We start from the raw sequence: 15262 nt of genomic DNA on the forward strand, positions 1-15262 counted from the left end.
GTGTGTGTGTGTGTGTGTGTGTGTAGAAGGCATCTGTGAGAGAGAATGTGTGTGTGGGTGTAAGTATGTAGCATTGTGTAGAGTATGTGTAAAGGGGAGTAGGGGTATAAGCAAGTATGTTTTGTGTGCAAACAAGGTATCAGAGTGTGTGTAGAAGGTATCTGCAAGTGTTATGTGTGAGGAGCAGTTACCTGTCAGAGAGAGAGGGAGTGTATGCGCAGTGGTGTGGTGTATAGGGGTGTGTGGGGGTGCAGAACAGTGTCTGAGAAGTGATCTGAGAGATGGGGGAGGGGAAGGAGATCTTGCGCATGCGCAGCTGTGATGTGTGGGGGGAGCCTATAAAGGTGTAGAGAGTATGTGTGCTGGGCTCGTGGACACCATCCACTACACCCGAGCTTCGCTACCATTAAAACCTGCACCTCCACCTTTTTCCTCCTAATCCGCCAGCCAGTTCTCAGTTGTAAAGAAGCTTTTCGTTCCTTTTTAGATCTGTCTGCCTCTCGGTTGTCTAAAGCCAAGGAGGTTGGGGCTGATAACGTCCTTCAGATTTCCAAGGAGAGCCCTAAGGAAATCGCCAGTAAAGTGGAAAGTCTGTTGGGGTGCAAGCCGGAAGTAACCATCGAGTGCACAGGGGCGGAGCCTGCCATCCAGTCAGGCATCTATGTGAGTCGGATGAGGGTGGCCAGAGCTGGTGGGCAGCTTTGGGGCATTGGCCCATGGCAGGCAGCAGTAAGGGGTGCTGGCACCTCTCCTGTGACGACCCCCCACCTCCAGACAAAATGAGGTGATCTCGGTATCTCTGGATTTTGTTTTATCTCACTTGCTTCACATCCTTCTTTATTGAGTCATTGTGAGGCTTGCATGAGGTAACAGCTGTATATGGCCCTTGAAAGATGTTAAGAGACCCACCCCTTAAGTGATCATATCTGTGATCATAAAAGGACTCTTGGCAAAAAAAAAAAAAAAAAAAAATCAACAGGAGGAAGGGAGAGCCATGCTTTAGTTGTGTGTGGGAAATCCCTTTCTTCCTTTATTGAGGAAAACTGCAGTCTTTGAGTCATTGTTAAAAAGCAACAGCCGTTAATGTAGTCACAAAGGTGGGGTGTTTTTCAGAGTCACAGTCTGCTGCTGCTCTTCTTTCCCAGACCTGGGAATGGATAAGCTACCAATGCCTGATTTGACCCTCAGGGACCCACCCATAATTCATGGGAAGTTGCCAGAAAAGGGGAGTGGCGGGGACACGTAGACACACGAGGGTGGGAAGTGGCATTGATGATCCAAGTATGATGAAATGAGGGGAGAAAGAATACCTTCTAGGTTCCAGCCCTACCATGCGCTGGGTCTTCTGCTGGGTGCTTTATAAATGTGCTGTCAGTGTGCACCAGATGAAGACTAGTTCATCTGGTGACTTGCCTTGAGCACACTGTTCCAATGCCTGAGCTTTTCTTACTCTGTCCGCTGCTTAGGAGAGAAGGGAAGGAGGGGACAAGGAGCCGGTGGGCAGCCATGCTAGGAGGGAAGGACAGGGCTGAGGACAGCAGTAGCAGCAGCCTGTCCCCTCTACACTCCGGGCACTCCTGCCCTGCTTCCCACAGTGCTGTCCCACAGCAGCGCAGGCTTCCTCCTTCCTTCTGAGTCACAGCTGGGTCATGCAATAGGGCACTTTGCACCACACACGACCTGCTGGGGAATGCCAGTCTGGTACCCTGGCTGAGCTGCCTAGTCATTTGCCCACCAGGATGCCCCTGGCATTAGGGTTGAGAGGAAGAGGTGGGACAGGAGAGGAACAGCTGCCACTTTCGCTCTGTCCTAAGTTCCAGTCGAGGTCAGCCCACCCTCTCCTCCACCGTTAGAGATAATGGTTGCCTTGTGGGAAGGGGCAAAGAGAACCCAAAACTCAGAGGGTAATGGGTCTGTGTGATCAGTCAACCAGTGACCTGTCTTGGGCACCTGCAGTGCCCTGGCTTTGTGCTGGGGACCTTGGGGGCTCTGGTGCATAAGGTGCATCCAGCCGTCTTCAAGTTGTTGGCCAAGTTAGTGACCCCCATCCACAGAGAGGCAGGAAAAAAAAAATGGCTTCACAATGCAAGACTTTGTTCCTCTTCTCTGCTGCCTGGAAAGCACTGGGAACACTTGGCATCTCTCTCTAGCTGTTGGTGGGGGCCCCATTGCCAGGCTCCCTGAGGTGGGTGCAGAGGTAAATGCCCAAGGGCCTCACCACACCTGAAGCTGTTACTTCTCCCAAGTGAGGAATGGAGCCATTCTGCATGACAGATGCTACAGAATGCTGCAGGTCACTCTGCCAACGGGCAGGTTAGGTGGAGGCACCTTATACGGACATACCCGAGAGTCACTTTCCTCGTGATTAGAAAATCTTTGGGAGGAGACGTGGCAAAGGCTTAGGGTAGAATTCATGTCATCTTGGTGCAGAGGTCACACCCACAAAACAATGGTCAGTTAGTCCAAGCATTCCTTTTTCTGTGGTCAGCATCCTGGCACCTTGGGATGGCCATTTGGCAGTATTCGTTGTCGTCATCGTCCTCCTCACTAGGTGGAGAGGAAATGCAAATAGCGAAACAGTTTCCAAGAAAATTTCTCGCTTACAAGTTTTGTGTGGCTCAGTCACAACTTTGACTCTACGCCCCACCCCACCTTTTCCAGTGGGGAGAGAGCCTCCCCCATTACCAACAGTGTTGATAAGTCACCGGTGGTTTGTCAGGAACTCTGTGCTTCAGTTAAAAACAAAAAACATGCCAGACAGTGAGCCCAACCTAGTGCTGAGCACTAGGATTGTTAGGCCAACCACTCGGCTTGGGAGGCGTCATCCTGATCTTACACACAAGGAAGCTGGTTGAGAGGGTCTCACAGATCCATCCAACGTGTAAATTCCAGAGTCACCCCCGTGCTGCAGGCCTGTCTTCCTGGTGTATCCTTCCCCTCAAAGATAGAGGCTGTGGTGCGGGCCTTTTGTAGCTCCACTGGTTAAACTTAGAATGGTTCCAGTAAGTGCTTGGTGCTGGCAACTGTCATGAAAACTGAGGCAAATGGACTATTCTTCTGTCTCTCACAGCACTGGCCACAGTGATCTCCAAAAATCTCTGGAGCAGGCACAGCATTCTTGTGGAATCAGGAAGAGATTATCAGGAGAAATTTCCATGTCTGGCCCACGCCAAGGAGGGAACTGATAAGGCAGATAAATGTTCAAGGAAGACAAAATCCATTGTGGCTGAATACTATTGGGATGAATGTCTCTGGAACAAAAATATTTCCAAATGTCAGCCAGTGTGCTTATATAAGGCAGTGTTCAAGCCATAGAATTCTAATGGCTCTCCCCATCTGTATGTGCTTGGTAGTTTCCTCACCAAGGGGGTGGTTCCTTAGAGGTTTTACAAAGATCCTGTCTTTTGTGGAGTTGACATTCTGGAGGAGGGGTGGGTGCTAAGATGAGGAGGCACCTCAGCCAGCACCTGGTATGGAATTAGTAAAGCTCTGAGAGATGCTCAGGAGCTGAAGGTTAAGCTTGTTTGTAGGGAAGATTCTCGCTGGCGTCTGAAGATCCTGGGCTGTTGCCTAGGATCTTGTGGACAGTGGAAGGGGCTCCCACTGGGCCTGGTCCTCCACTGGTAAAGTGTATGATCTCAGGATCCTCCAAGAAGATAACTCTGCTGCTCTGTTAGGTTTGGCTGACATACGGAAGAGCTAAATGATAGAGAAAGAATCATATTCTCTGGAGTATTTGGATATTCACCTGATGCAAACAGATATTTATGTGACAAAAGTCCTTTTGAATGGAAAGACTGCATTTTCTGATCTTCTGGGTTTTCTTGTTCTCATCTCCTCTTCAAGGCTACTCGTTCTGGTGGGACCTTGGTGCTCGTAGGGCTGGGCCCTGAGATGACCACTGTGCCCCTGGTGCATGCGGCCATCCGGGAGGTGGACATCAAGGGCGTGTTTCGATATTGCAACACGTGAGTATGTGGTGGGTGAGCTGGGGAGGGGGGACGATCGGATAGCAAGACCCCTGCTCAGCCTCTGGGACCAAGAGTTGCCCCCGTTTATTCATGGGAAGCACTCCCGAGCCACACTGACACCCACATGTCATGGTCGGAGTCCAAAGAGAGAGCACCACTGCTGGTTAAAAAACGGGAGGGTAGAGATGGCAGAGGGAAGAAGGGAAGGTAGGGGATCTTGAAGGAAGCATGTCTCTTCATTTCCTCAAGTGGCCTGCTCTTCATTTTCCCCCTGAAAGAAGGAGAGAAAAGGGAACCACAGTAAGAACTCAAGTCCCTTGGTTTCCACCCCAGATCCCAGGGCCCACCCTGAGAAGTGAGAGGGTTTTAGTTCACCTACTTCATGCTCTGTGGCTCTAGGCTCTCCCCAATAGGGGAACTTTCCCAGGACCACCTTCCCCAGGAATGTCCCTACTCCCACCATTATAGTCTATGACCGTTCTGTCAGCAGAGTGCCATTTCCCAATAACCTCTGCCAAGCCAGAGGGATATGGATGGCTGCAGAGCAATATGGATGGCATATCATTGGCTGCTTCTCTGAGGCTTTTCTGCCTTTTCACAGTGGCCTCTGTATGCCTTATGCCTTCATGCCAAAGGAATTCTAGACTTCGTGACAGACATTGCAGTGGGGTGGAGGCATTGGGAATAAATAGACTCTGTACTCCCAGATTGTAAATCACAAGATCATTTCTACCATTGTTTGTCGAGTAGACCTTGTAGAATCATAGTGCTATATAAATAAATAGAGCCAAGCTGTTCTTGTGCTTGGTGGCTTTGGGGACCTGGTTCTTTCCTCTTGTAGGTTGAATGTGACATTTGTGATCTTTTACAGGTGGCCAATGGCAATTTCGATGCTTGCCTCCAAGTCTGTGAACGTAAAGCCCTTAGTTACCCATAGGTTTCCTCTGGAAAAAGCTCTGGAGGCCTTTGAAACAGCCAGAAAGGGACTGGGGTTGAAAGTCATGCTCAAGTGTGACCCCAAGGACCAGAATCCCTAATAATGAATTGGGTTTTGCCCTCAACCCCCTACCCCCAGCCCTGTGCCAGTATCTTGGCAGGGCGGGGCTTGATGCAGAAGTTTCTTTTGAGTAGCAAAAATAATTAAAATAATTCATTACAAGCAGAGAGCTTTAAACAACAGAGGAACTGGTGTACCTTAAAACACAAGTAGGGACAGTTTGGGGGAATTTGCAGGCAGAGTGACCTACCTATTCATACAAAGCAAAGTTCAGCAAGTAGAGCAGAGTTTGTTAGGCAGGTGCTGGGAACTCCCCTTCTTCCTGGAATGCCTCAGTTAAGTGAGGAAAGAAATCTGCCCATTGGGTTCCTGGTTCCACTGTGACTGGCCAGGTGGGGTTGGGAGTTAAGTTATGGAGAGACAACTTGATCAGACTTGACTGGCACAGAAACTGATTTTCATGAAAAATCTCAGTTCAGGGTCTGGGTTAAAGGGTTGTCAGCAGTTCATAGATGGTCTTTCTAGACATAAGTGCTCTGTGGTTGGATGATAAAAGGAGACTTTAAGGAACTAACCTTCCTGGGTCTAGGGTAATTTTTAAAATCAACTTAAAAAAACCCAAAACTGAAATCCTGTGTGAGATCCAACCAGCTTACATTCTCCAAAAGTAGGAACAGTCAGGCAAGCTCTCAATACTGCTGGAAGATTGCCTCTTCTGCAACTCCTCCGAATTCTGTTTAACTTCAACAGCCTTCCCCACACTTCCCACCCCACCCTTCGTTCCTTCAGGGGCAGTCACTGTGGGCTCCTTTGTCACTAGTCAACCAGGAGCCTCCTTCCTTAGGGCAACAATCAAGGGGAGTCCTGCTGGGAGACTTGCCCAGGAGGGTTTGGCCAGTGCACCTGTCTTCCCGTCCCACAGGGTCAGCATTCCCTTCACTCTCATGATGATGGACAATTCCATTTAATCCTGATGATTATAAACAGAAATCCCTTCTCCTTCTCATAGACTGTTAACACTGTTGGTATCATTCTGTTGGAATGATCGCTCCCATCTTATTTTAATCGTAGGATTTTCCTGTGTAAGATTTGGGGTCCAAATCACTTGATGCCCATCTGGGATCTTGAGATAGTCAAGAATGAGGATATTGTAGCTATGACATAACTTGGGCTGCAGCCTTTTAATCCTTCAGCTGGGAGTGGAGACTAAGTTTGAAGAGGCTCTGTCTTTCCTATAACTGGGGAGGGCCGTGACCAATGCTTGGAATCCCTCAACCTGCTTTGGGTAATAAATTATGGTTGTGGTGCCTCACCGTTGCTGCCCCTTTGTGTCCCTTTTTATGGGAGGTGGGGTGGCTCTGGTTACTCATTTCATAAAAGGAAAGATCCAGGATTTCTGAAAGGGACACATTTTCTGCATCAAATATAATGTCATTAACTGCTGGAAATTTATGGTAATGATCTCTAATCCTCTCAGCAAGTCTGAATACATGGGATTATTTTACACCTAAGGAAGTAGAGAAGCCAAGCAGTTTGCTCAAGGTCACCCACAGCCTTTCCTCTTTCATGTTATCTCTGGAGGAGGGCGGGGAGAATCTTGAGACTTCGGCACACTCTGCAGCCAGGCAGCCTGCTTGTGGAACTGTCCCACTTCCTTCTCAGAGTCCTCCTCAGCTCTAGAGGCACACTTGCCAGCCGCCTCCTCTTGAAACCAGTTCCAGCTCCGTGGTCCCAGAGTTCCTTGAATGTGGAATGGGAAGGCCTTCCCCTTCTAGACAAAGACTTCCAACAGAAATGCCCCCCAAGGGAAGTGGATTCCCTGTTAAATTCACAGGCAGCACTTTTCCTTTGATTGTCGTCTGTTGGAGGGAGGAGGCCACAGAACCTGAAGGGGGGGGGGGGGGGGACCCTGGAAAGGTGAGGCTACCAAGGGCAAAACAGGTGTCATTTATGTCACAATCGGTATTGGTCTGGATCTTCCAAGTCGGTGGCCTGAAGTCTCCATTTCCTGGTGTGTTGACCTGCCCCGTGCTGCTGCCACGTGGGCATTCGCAAAGACCAGACAGCCTGATGGAAAACAGCATCAGGGAATACCTCCCCTTTCCAGATCCTTCCACCATTCCCAAACCATGCTGCACTATCACAGCTCCCAAGGCGGGGGGGTGGGGGGGTGGGGGGGGGTGGGGGGGGTGGAGTGTGGGTGGTGGTGTGTTGGAGGGGAGGGAGGGTTGCCGGTGAGCGAGGGAGGGCTGGCTACCCAGAGAGTCCTCTGGGAGGTGGGAGGGCTGGAGCTGGTGTTGCTGAGCTCTGCCTGGCTCCCTGGCCTTTGCAGCCTTGTTGGATGTTTCCCCTGTTGCTGGGAAGGACATGCAGGAAGCCCAGGAATTGATTCGTCCCACCACCTCCACTGCCTGCTCAATAAATACTGATTAACTCAGTGAATCAGTCCCGGAACCCAGAATATGGCCCTGCCGGCCAATGTGTGTGCTGTCACCAGTGCCTGGCACCTTGTGGACTTTCCATCAACACCAAGGGCCCCACCCAGCCGGCACTCCCGGCATGAGGGTGGTGTGTACCAGTGGAGAGCTTCGAAGAAAGACCCTGAAGATAGGCTAGGTGGTGGAAGGGAGAGGCCTGCTCATGGATCCTAAAGGAGAAAAGGGGCCACATCTTCAGCAGCTCCCTCTTGCCAGCCACCTTCGGCTCCTGTGGCTGTGGATATGGAGTCACTAATGGACTGCCTGTCCCTGGCTCTCAGGCCATCCTGATCAGCCTCACTTCTGTGTACTCAGTCTAGCCTCTTCCTTCTGGGTTTTTTACTACCTTTGGGAGAACAGTGGGGGCCTGTGAGCAAGTCACTTGGGCCAGAAGTTAGGAGTGCAGGAGATAGGATTTAGTGGGTATTTGCCTTTTCCTGAACTGTCCTCTGCACACCATCTCAGCCTAGGCTTGGAATACAGAAGGTCAACAATGAGACCTGCATTTCTGAGTGGGAGGCAGATCTCTGCCACCTCCGCACACCCCCACCATGTGCCTGTACATGTGTACACACACACACACACACACACAAGTCCCGGGAGGTTCAGGGAGGAGCAGGGTGAGGAGCGGGCAGCAGGGAAGTTGTGTGGCCAGGAGCTCCTCACAGAGCAGTCTGCGCCCCCACTGACTGGATCCCCCACTCCCGATTCCCCCCTCCCCTTAAAACCCTACTAGAATGGAACACTGAGCTCCTCCCTGGGTACCTGGAAGAGGGACAGGATGTACAGTTGGTGTTCCTGCCAAGAGACTGCTTGACAGATCTTAACCATCAGTGGGGGGCAGAAGTAGCATCTATTCTCAGGGTCTGTGACCCAGCACAGCGAGGAGAGACAGGGTTTGATGCCAGGATTTAGGGTTCTTTTCTTTTCTTTTCTTTCTTTTTTTTTTTTTTTTTTTGAGATTTTATTTATTTGAGAGAGCACAAGCTGGGGGAGCAGCAGAGGGAGAGGGAGAGAAGCAGACTCCCTGCTGAGCAGGGAGCTTGACACAGGGCTCAATCCCAGGACGCCAGGATCATGACCTGAGTGTAAGGCAGACACTTAGCTGACTGAGCCAGCCAGGTGCACTGGGTTCTTTGGAATCCTAGACCCCGACTGACTCACTGACTCACTGACTCACTCCTAGACCCCTGACTGACTCACTTTCCCACTCCAAGTCTCAGTATCCTCCCTTTTTAACAGAAGGACAGGGCAAGATGATCTCAAGGTCTTTATCACCACTGTTCTTGTCACCAGCTAGACCCTAAGACCTGATCTCCTGCCCATTTGTTTGTAATCACCGACCTTTGTTCCACTTTTCCCGTAAGCTCTTCTTTCCAGCTTATCTCTTAACTCAGGCAAAAGACTGAATGAGCATAACATCCCATGACAGAAACCAAAATTCAAGCAATAACATCTGCCCTGATAAGATCCAGATGACCCAGGCCACTTTGCCTGAAATGCCCAACCCAAGTTGCACAGATGAGCCATGGAGTGGTCTCCAGGATGACTGGCAATTACCTTTATCTCATTATAATGCTAAAATCTCCATCCAAGGAGGAGCACAAGCCTCCTTTACATAACATACAATGTATGTATGCACGGCCCTATGCCCCCCTCTACATACCACGACAAGAATACCCTTTTTAAATGGTAATCCTAACCCAAAATAGGAGGAACTCATCCACCCTTGCTTGGGAGGGTGGGAGGCAGTCACAGCTTTGGAAGTTATTTCCCATGATAAACTGTAGATTGTGCAACAACTTACCTGGTGTTGTTTCTACCTGCCACTCACCAAGGAGGGAACACACATGAGTTCAGTTACAATATTATACAGGGTTCCCATCATGCTAAAGCCCTGGGAAGTGAGGACCACTTGCGGTGGCAGGGTTGAGGGGGAGGCCTTAGGCTGGAGGTGTGAGGGCCTTCTTGGGTTTCAGTTCCAGTCCTCTGTGTGTGTGTGTATATGTGTGTGTGAGGAAGTCACCTGAAGGAGGGAGATGAGAGGAAGTGGCGGTGGGGTTGCTGCCTATGGAAACACCTGCCTCTTGGGCATCACCTTGTTCTGCTGCTTGGCCTTAGGCCCCCAGGTATGGTCCTGAGATGGTCTGTACAACCCAGAGCTGGGCCCTAGGAGATCTGGCCCCATCCCTGCTGGGGTTACTGATTCACCTTTCTGCACTCTCCGTAGGACTGGATGGAGAAGCGCAGCCTAGCAGGGGATGGGGGACCCCAGCAATCCATCCATAATTAGGAAGGAGCTCTGGGAAGAAGGTGAGCCTGGGCCAAAAGTGGGCCCGTTGTGGGCACAGCAGGGGTGCAGCTCCAATGGAACCAGCTCCAGCCTTCCGGGGGGTGGTGCTGAAGCCCTGTGTGTCTTGCCTACTCTCACAGGCTCTCTGTTTGCTGAACCACCCCCCCCCCCTTGATCCTGGAGCCTGTCCCACAGACGTGCCTCAGCTTCTCTTCCCTGTAGGAATGGCAAGAGGCTCAGCTGTTTAGTTCTATGCAGAGCCCTTGTCACCAGGAGATAACATTGTGTGTGCCTCCCCTTATCACATGTGTTCATACATTGTGAAGAAAATAACGCCAGATAAGTAAGAAGAAGAGAAAATCAGCCATAATCTGTCCTTTAAGGATGGTAATAAGTGGGAGACCTTCCTTCCAGCTTTTCCCTGTGTATCTCCATACATCTCTAAAGCATGTACACATGTATTTATAATCAGGAATGGGAATATACTTTATCTATTTTCCCTCCATTTTCACCCATAACAAATAACGACTTTTTTTTTGCTGTTTACTTAACAATCACAATTCCCATTAACGAAATTTAACAATAACTGCACCATCTAACACCCTATCAATCCAAGTCCAACTTTCCCTAATTACCTAAAAAAAAGTGACTTTCTCCACCTCATTTTCTTCTTTTTCTTTTTTTCTCTCTCTCTCCCTCCCTCCCTCCCTGCCTTTTCTCTCTCTCTCTCTCTTTTTTTTTTTTTCCCTTTTGAGCTCAACCTTTTAATATAAAAAAAACTCACTGGTGGACAAAATATGAAAGCCTGAAAATGACAACATATGAAATCCTGTGATTGAGAGTCCCCTCAAGTGTGCGCTGTGGTGCCCAGCCCCTCCCCAATACATACCCCAGCGTGGAAACAGAAACTAATGCAAACCACCGCTAACAAGCTGTGCAGACAGGTGCATTCTCCACTCCACCAATCACAGACAATGTCTACTCCAAACATTCAGTAAGGAAAAGCAGGGCATCTTCCAGAAGCAGAAGGCAAACTTCTTACAATGCACCAGCACAAATACACCCAGCCGAAAGGGTATTGCCTACTTAAATTTAGGACAGTCATTCATGAGGATCATCACAATAAGGAACAAACCTCTTGTTTTCCCCACAACATCTTTCCTCAGGGACAGCCAGTTCTGTCCCTGTTTATAGAGGCCTCAGTCAGCAAACACATTATTACCTCCTTTTGTCAAAAATTTGGTATGTCTATTTTGCTTCTTAAAAAAAAAAAAAGGTTTTATTTATCCGTCAGAGAGAGAGAGCACAAGCAGGGGGAGAGGCAGGCAGAGGGAGAAGTAGGCTCTCTGCTGAGCAAGGAACCTGGCTTGGGACTCTATCCCAGGACCCTGGGATCATGACCTGAGCTGAAAGCAGACGTTCAGCCAAGGGAACCACCAAGGCTGTCCCCATTTTGCTTCTCATGAGTCTTCAAGAGTCCAAGGAGTCTCTCTTCCTTCTATCCTAAAAACAACCATTTCCTCCCAATCGAATGGTATCTTCAACTCGATTTGTTAAAAAAAGATCTCTATGAATGCAGGTTCCGTGCTGCCTGCCGCGAGCACTACTCCAACTGGAACTTTCACTTCCAGTTATGAGCACTAACCCATTCCAGATCATTAGAGCCGAGGAGATGATCATTCCAAAATTTAGGACTTGATAATACAGTGGAGCTCTCTGCCCAGGCTCAGCCTCCTGCTCCTCGTGAAGGTGGCGCCCTGGGTTAGCTGGGAGGTTGCCCTGCTCCAAGGCATTTTCTTGAATCAGGATCCAAACACGTTGCCTGAGTGGTTAATATGTCTCTTAAGTTTCTTTTAATGTATTATAGTTTCCCTCCGTTTTGTTTAAATGTCCTTATTATGTTGAAGAAACTGGGTCATTGGTCCTCCACGTACTGTTTTCCATTTGTTTTCATTTAATAAATTATTATATTCCTTTTTGTGTCAATATTTACACACATCATTACTTTCAATCACCATATTCCATTGTGTGGATGTACTGTCACCCATTAAGCAAATCACAATATTTGGGGTATTTGTATAGTCTACAGGGTTTGGGGCTTACAATAAGGTTGCAATTATTAATTTATACATACATTTTTGTACTTCTTGCTTTCTAAAGTTATGTTTTTTTAACTTAATTTTTAAATTTTATTTATTTTTTAATAAACATATAATGTATTACTAGCCCCAGGGGTACAGGTCTGTGAATTGTCAGGTTTACACACTTCGCAGCACTCACCATAGCCCATACCCTCCCCGATGTCCATAACCCCACCACCATCTCCCTACCCCCCTCCCCCCGGCAACCCTCAGTTTGTTTTTTGACATTAAGAGTCTCTTATGGTTTGTCTCCCTCCCAGTCCATCTTGTTTCACTTATTCTTTTCCTACCCTCCAAATCCCCCATGTTGCATCTCCACTTCCTCATATCAGGGAGATCATATGATAGTCGTCTTTCTCTGATTGACTTATTTCGCTAAGCATAATACCCTCTAGTTCCATCCACGTTGTTGCAAATGGCAAGATTTCATTTCTTTTGATGGCTGCATAGTATTCCATTGTGTGTGTGTGTGTGTGTGTGTGTGTATACATACCACATCTTCTTTATTCATTCATCTGTTGATGGTCATCTAGGTTCTTTCCATAGTTTGGCTATTGTGGACATTGCTGCTATAAACATTCGGGTGCACGTGCCCCTTCAGATCACTACATTTGTATCTTTAGGGTAAATACCCAGTAGTGCAATCGCTGGATTGTAAGGTAGCTCTATTTTCAACTTTTTGAGGAATCTCCATGCTGTTTTCCAGACTGGTTGCACCAGCTTGCATTCCCACCAACAGTGTAGGAGGTTTCCCCTTTCTCCACATCCTCGCCAGCATCTGTCATTTCCTGACTTGTTAATTTTAGCCATTCTGACTGGTGTGAGGTGGTATCTCATTGTGGTTTTGATTTGTATTGCCCTGATGCTGAGTGATGTCGAGTACTTCTTCATGTGTCTGTTGGCCATCTGGATGTCTTCTTTGCAGAAATGTCTGTTCATGTCCTCTGCCCATATTTTGATTGGATTATGTGTTCTTTGGGTGTTGAGTTTGCTAAGCTCTTTATAGATTTTGGCTACTAGCCCTTTATTGGATATGTCATTTGCAAATATCTTCTCCCATTCTGTTGGTTGTCTTTTGGTTTTGTTAACTGTTTCCTTTGCTGTGCAAAAGCTTTTGATCTTGATGAAGTCCCAATAGTTCATTTTTGTTCTTGCTTCCCTTGCCTTCGGCAACATTCCTAGGAAGAAGTTGCCCTGGCTAAGGTCGAAGAGGTTGCTGCCTGTGTTCTCCTCAAGGATTTTGATGGATTCCTTTCTCACATTGAGGTCTTTCATCCATTTTGAGTCTATTTTTGTGGGTAAGTTCTTATTTCGTGGTGTAAGGAAATGGTCCGATTTCATTTTTCTGCATGTGGCTGTCCAATTTTCCCAACACCATTTGTTGAAGAGGCTGTCTTTTTTCCATTGGATATTCTTTCCTGCTTTGTCAAAGATTAGTTGACCATAGAGTTGGGGGTCTATTTCTGGGCTCTCTATTCTGTTCCATTAATCTATGTGTCTGTTTTTGTGCCAGTACCATACTGTCTTGATGATGACAGCTTTGTAATAGAGCTTGAAGTCTGGAATTGTGATGCCACCAACTTTGGCTTTCTTTTTCAATAAATCCTTTGGCAATTCGAGGTCTTTTCTGGTTCTATATAAATTTTAGGATTATTTGTTCCATTTCTTTGAAAAAAATGGATGGGATTTTGATAGGGATTGCATTAAATGTGTAGATTGCTTTAGGTAGCATAGACATTTTCACAATATTTGTTCTTCCAATCCATGAGCATGGAACATTTTTTCTATTCTTTGTGTCTTCCTCAATTTCTTTCATGAGTACTTTATCGTTTTCTGAGTATAGATTCTTTGCCTCTTTGATTAGATTTATTCCTAGGTATCTTATGGTTTTGGGTGCAATTGTAAATGAGACTGACTCCTTAATTTCTCTTTCTTCTGTCTTGTTGGTATAAAGAAATAAAGTTATGTTTTAATATGAAAAGCAGCCAGGGGCACCTGGGTGGCCTAATAGGTTAAGCAACTGCCTTTGGCTCAGATCATGATCCCATGTTCCAAGAACACTAAAGTGAATTATCTCCCTTGTCCCCACTTTGTGGGGTGGGATGGGATGATACTGCCATCATTGCTAGTATCACGGATTGAATTCTAATGAACTTCTGAGAAACTGTTTGTGATAAACAGAAAGAAGACAACGCATGACCTGGGAGAGAGTGAATGAGGAAAAAGCTGAGAGGCCAAGAAATTAGTAATCTAGGGCAGGGTGAAGAGTGTGACTCAGCTGTGGCCTTTGGAGACTGGGGTTGCTGGTTCTGAGGAGCAGCTGGGGTGTCTGCACAGCACAGGGGCAGACAGGCTCCAACCAGAACTTCCCTGAGCCAACCCAGCTTGGCTTCTCCTGGTACCACATGTAAGAGCCCCATATCTTGCTGCACACCCAACAAAACTAGAACCTGAAGAACACCGTTGCCCCGTTCACTTGTTCCCGAAAACCATGCTGCCTTCTCTTAGAATAGGGTTCCAGAGGGAGTGAGGCTTCCAAGGGGAAAACAGACATTGTTGGGGTTGTTGTCTGGGGAGGTGTTTCTGTCACCCAAAATATGTCTCATATTTTACCTCTCTCAGTATCATGGGTTTGCCTGGAGGAAAAGCTCCCATGCATTTGGAAAAGGTGGTAAAGAAAGAGACTAGCAGGGTGACTAGATGTCATGACCTCCCTACAGTAAGAAAGAGGTAGGTATACGTTAGCCTATCCTATTTCCTTATGACTTTGAGCAAATCACTTCAATTCTTTAAGCCTCAAGCTTCTCCATCCTTTAAGTAAGAAAAATAATACCTAGCTCAGGGTTGTTATTAAAACAGAAAGAAGTGATTTTGAAGCCTTTTTTTTTTTTTAAGGGTAGAATCAATATTTTATTGTCACTTATAATCAAATGGCAGTTGAGAGACACCTGGGTGGCTCACTCAGTTGGTCAAGCGGCTGCCTTTTGTTCAGGCCATGATCTCAGTGTCCTGGGATGGAGTCCCACATAGGGCTCCTTGCTCCACGGGGAGCCTGCTTCTCCCTCTGCCACTGCCTGCCCCTCTGCCTGCCTGTGCTCTCTCTCTCTCTCTAAAAAATAAATAAATAAAATCTTTTTTTTTTTTTTTTTTAAAGGCAGTTGAGTGTATAGCCTTCACACTCGATCTTTCCTTTCTGTAAATAAAAAAGAATTACAAGTTCTAAACAGCCAAAGCCTGGTTATGTTTTCAGAAAACATAATTAGATTAGTTTGTTCTTGGTGGCTTCAAGTTCTTCCTTATTGGCTTCCGAAAATTCCCCTGAGGAGTCCCGGTGCGACCTCCGGCTCTTCCGGCTCCTGTGCTCTCCTCCCTTCGCTTCAGTC

At 47.5% G+C, this 15262-nt stretch overlaps 1 protein-coding gene and 1 pseudogene across 2 annotated transcripts in view; one reads left to right on the top strand and one right to left on the bottom strand.

The window, feature by feature from the left end:
• The window catches only part of SORD (sorbitol dehydrogenase), a 32825-nt gene extending 26545 nt beyond the window's left edge, over positions 1 to 6280 (top strand). For both annotated transcript variants that reach the window (XM_059181415.1, XM_059181414.1), the window contains 3 exons: positions 488 to 663; positions 3847 to 3968; positions 4843 to 6280. In XM_059181415.1, coding sequence (XP_059037398.1) covers positions 488 to 663; positions 3847 to 3968; positions 4843 to 5008 — 464 coding nt within the window. In that variant the 3' untranslated portion in view covers positions 5009 to 6280. The remainder of the gene's footprint in view (positions 1 to 487; positions 664 to 3846; positions 3969 to 4842) is intronic.
• Positions 6281 to 10703: 4423 nt separating this feature from the next.
• LOC131837176 (signal peptidase complex catalytic subunit SEC11A-like) lies at positions 10704 to 11439 on the bottom strand (annotated as a pseudogene).
• Between the last annotated feature and the right edge of the window lie 3823 nt (positions 11440 to 15262).

The sequence above is a fragment of the Mustela lutreola genome, chromosome 7 (assembly GCF_030435805.1).
Source record: "Mustela lutreola isolate mMusLut2 chromosome 7, mMusLut2.pri, whole genome shotgun sequence".
Classification (NCBI taxonomy): Eukaryota; Metazoa; Chordata; class Mammalia; order Carnivora; family Mustelidae; genus Mustela; species Mustela lutreola.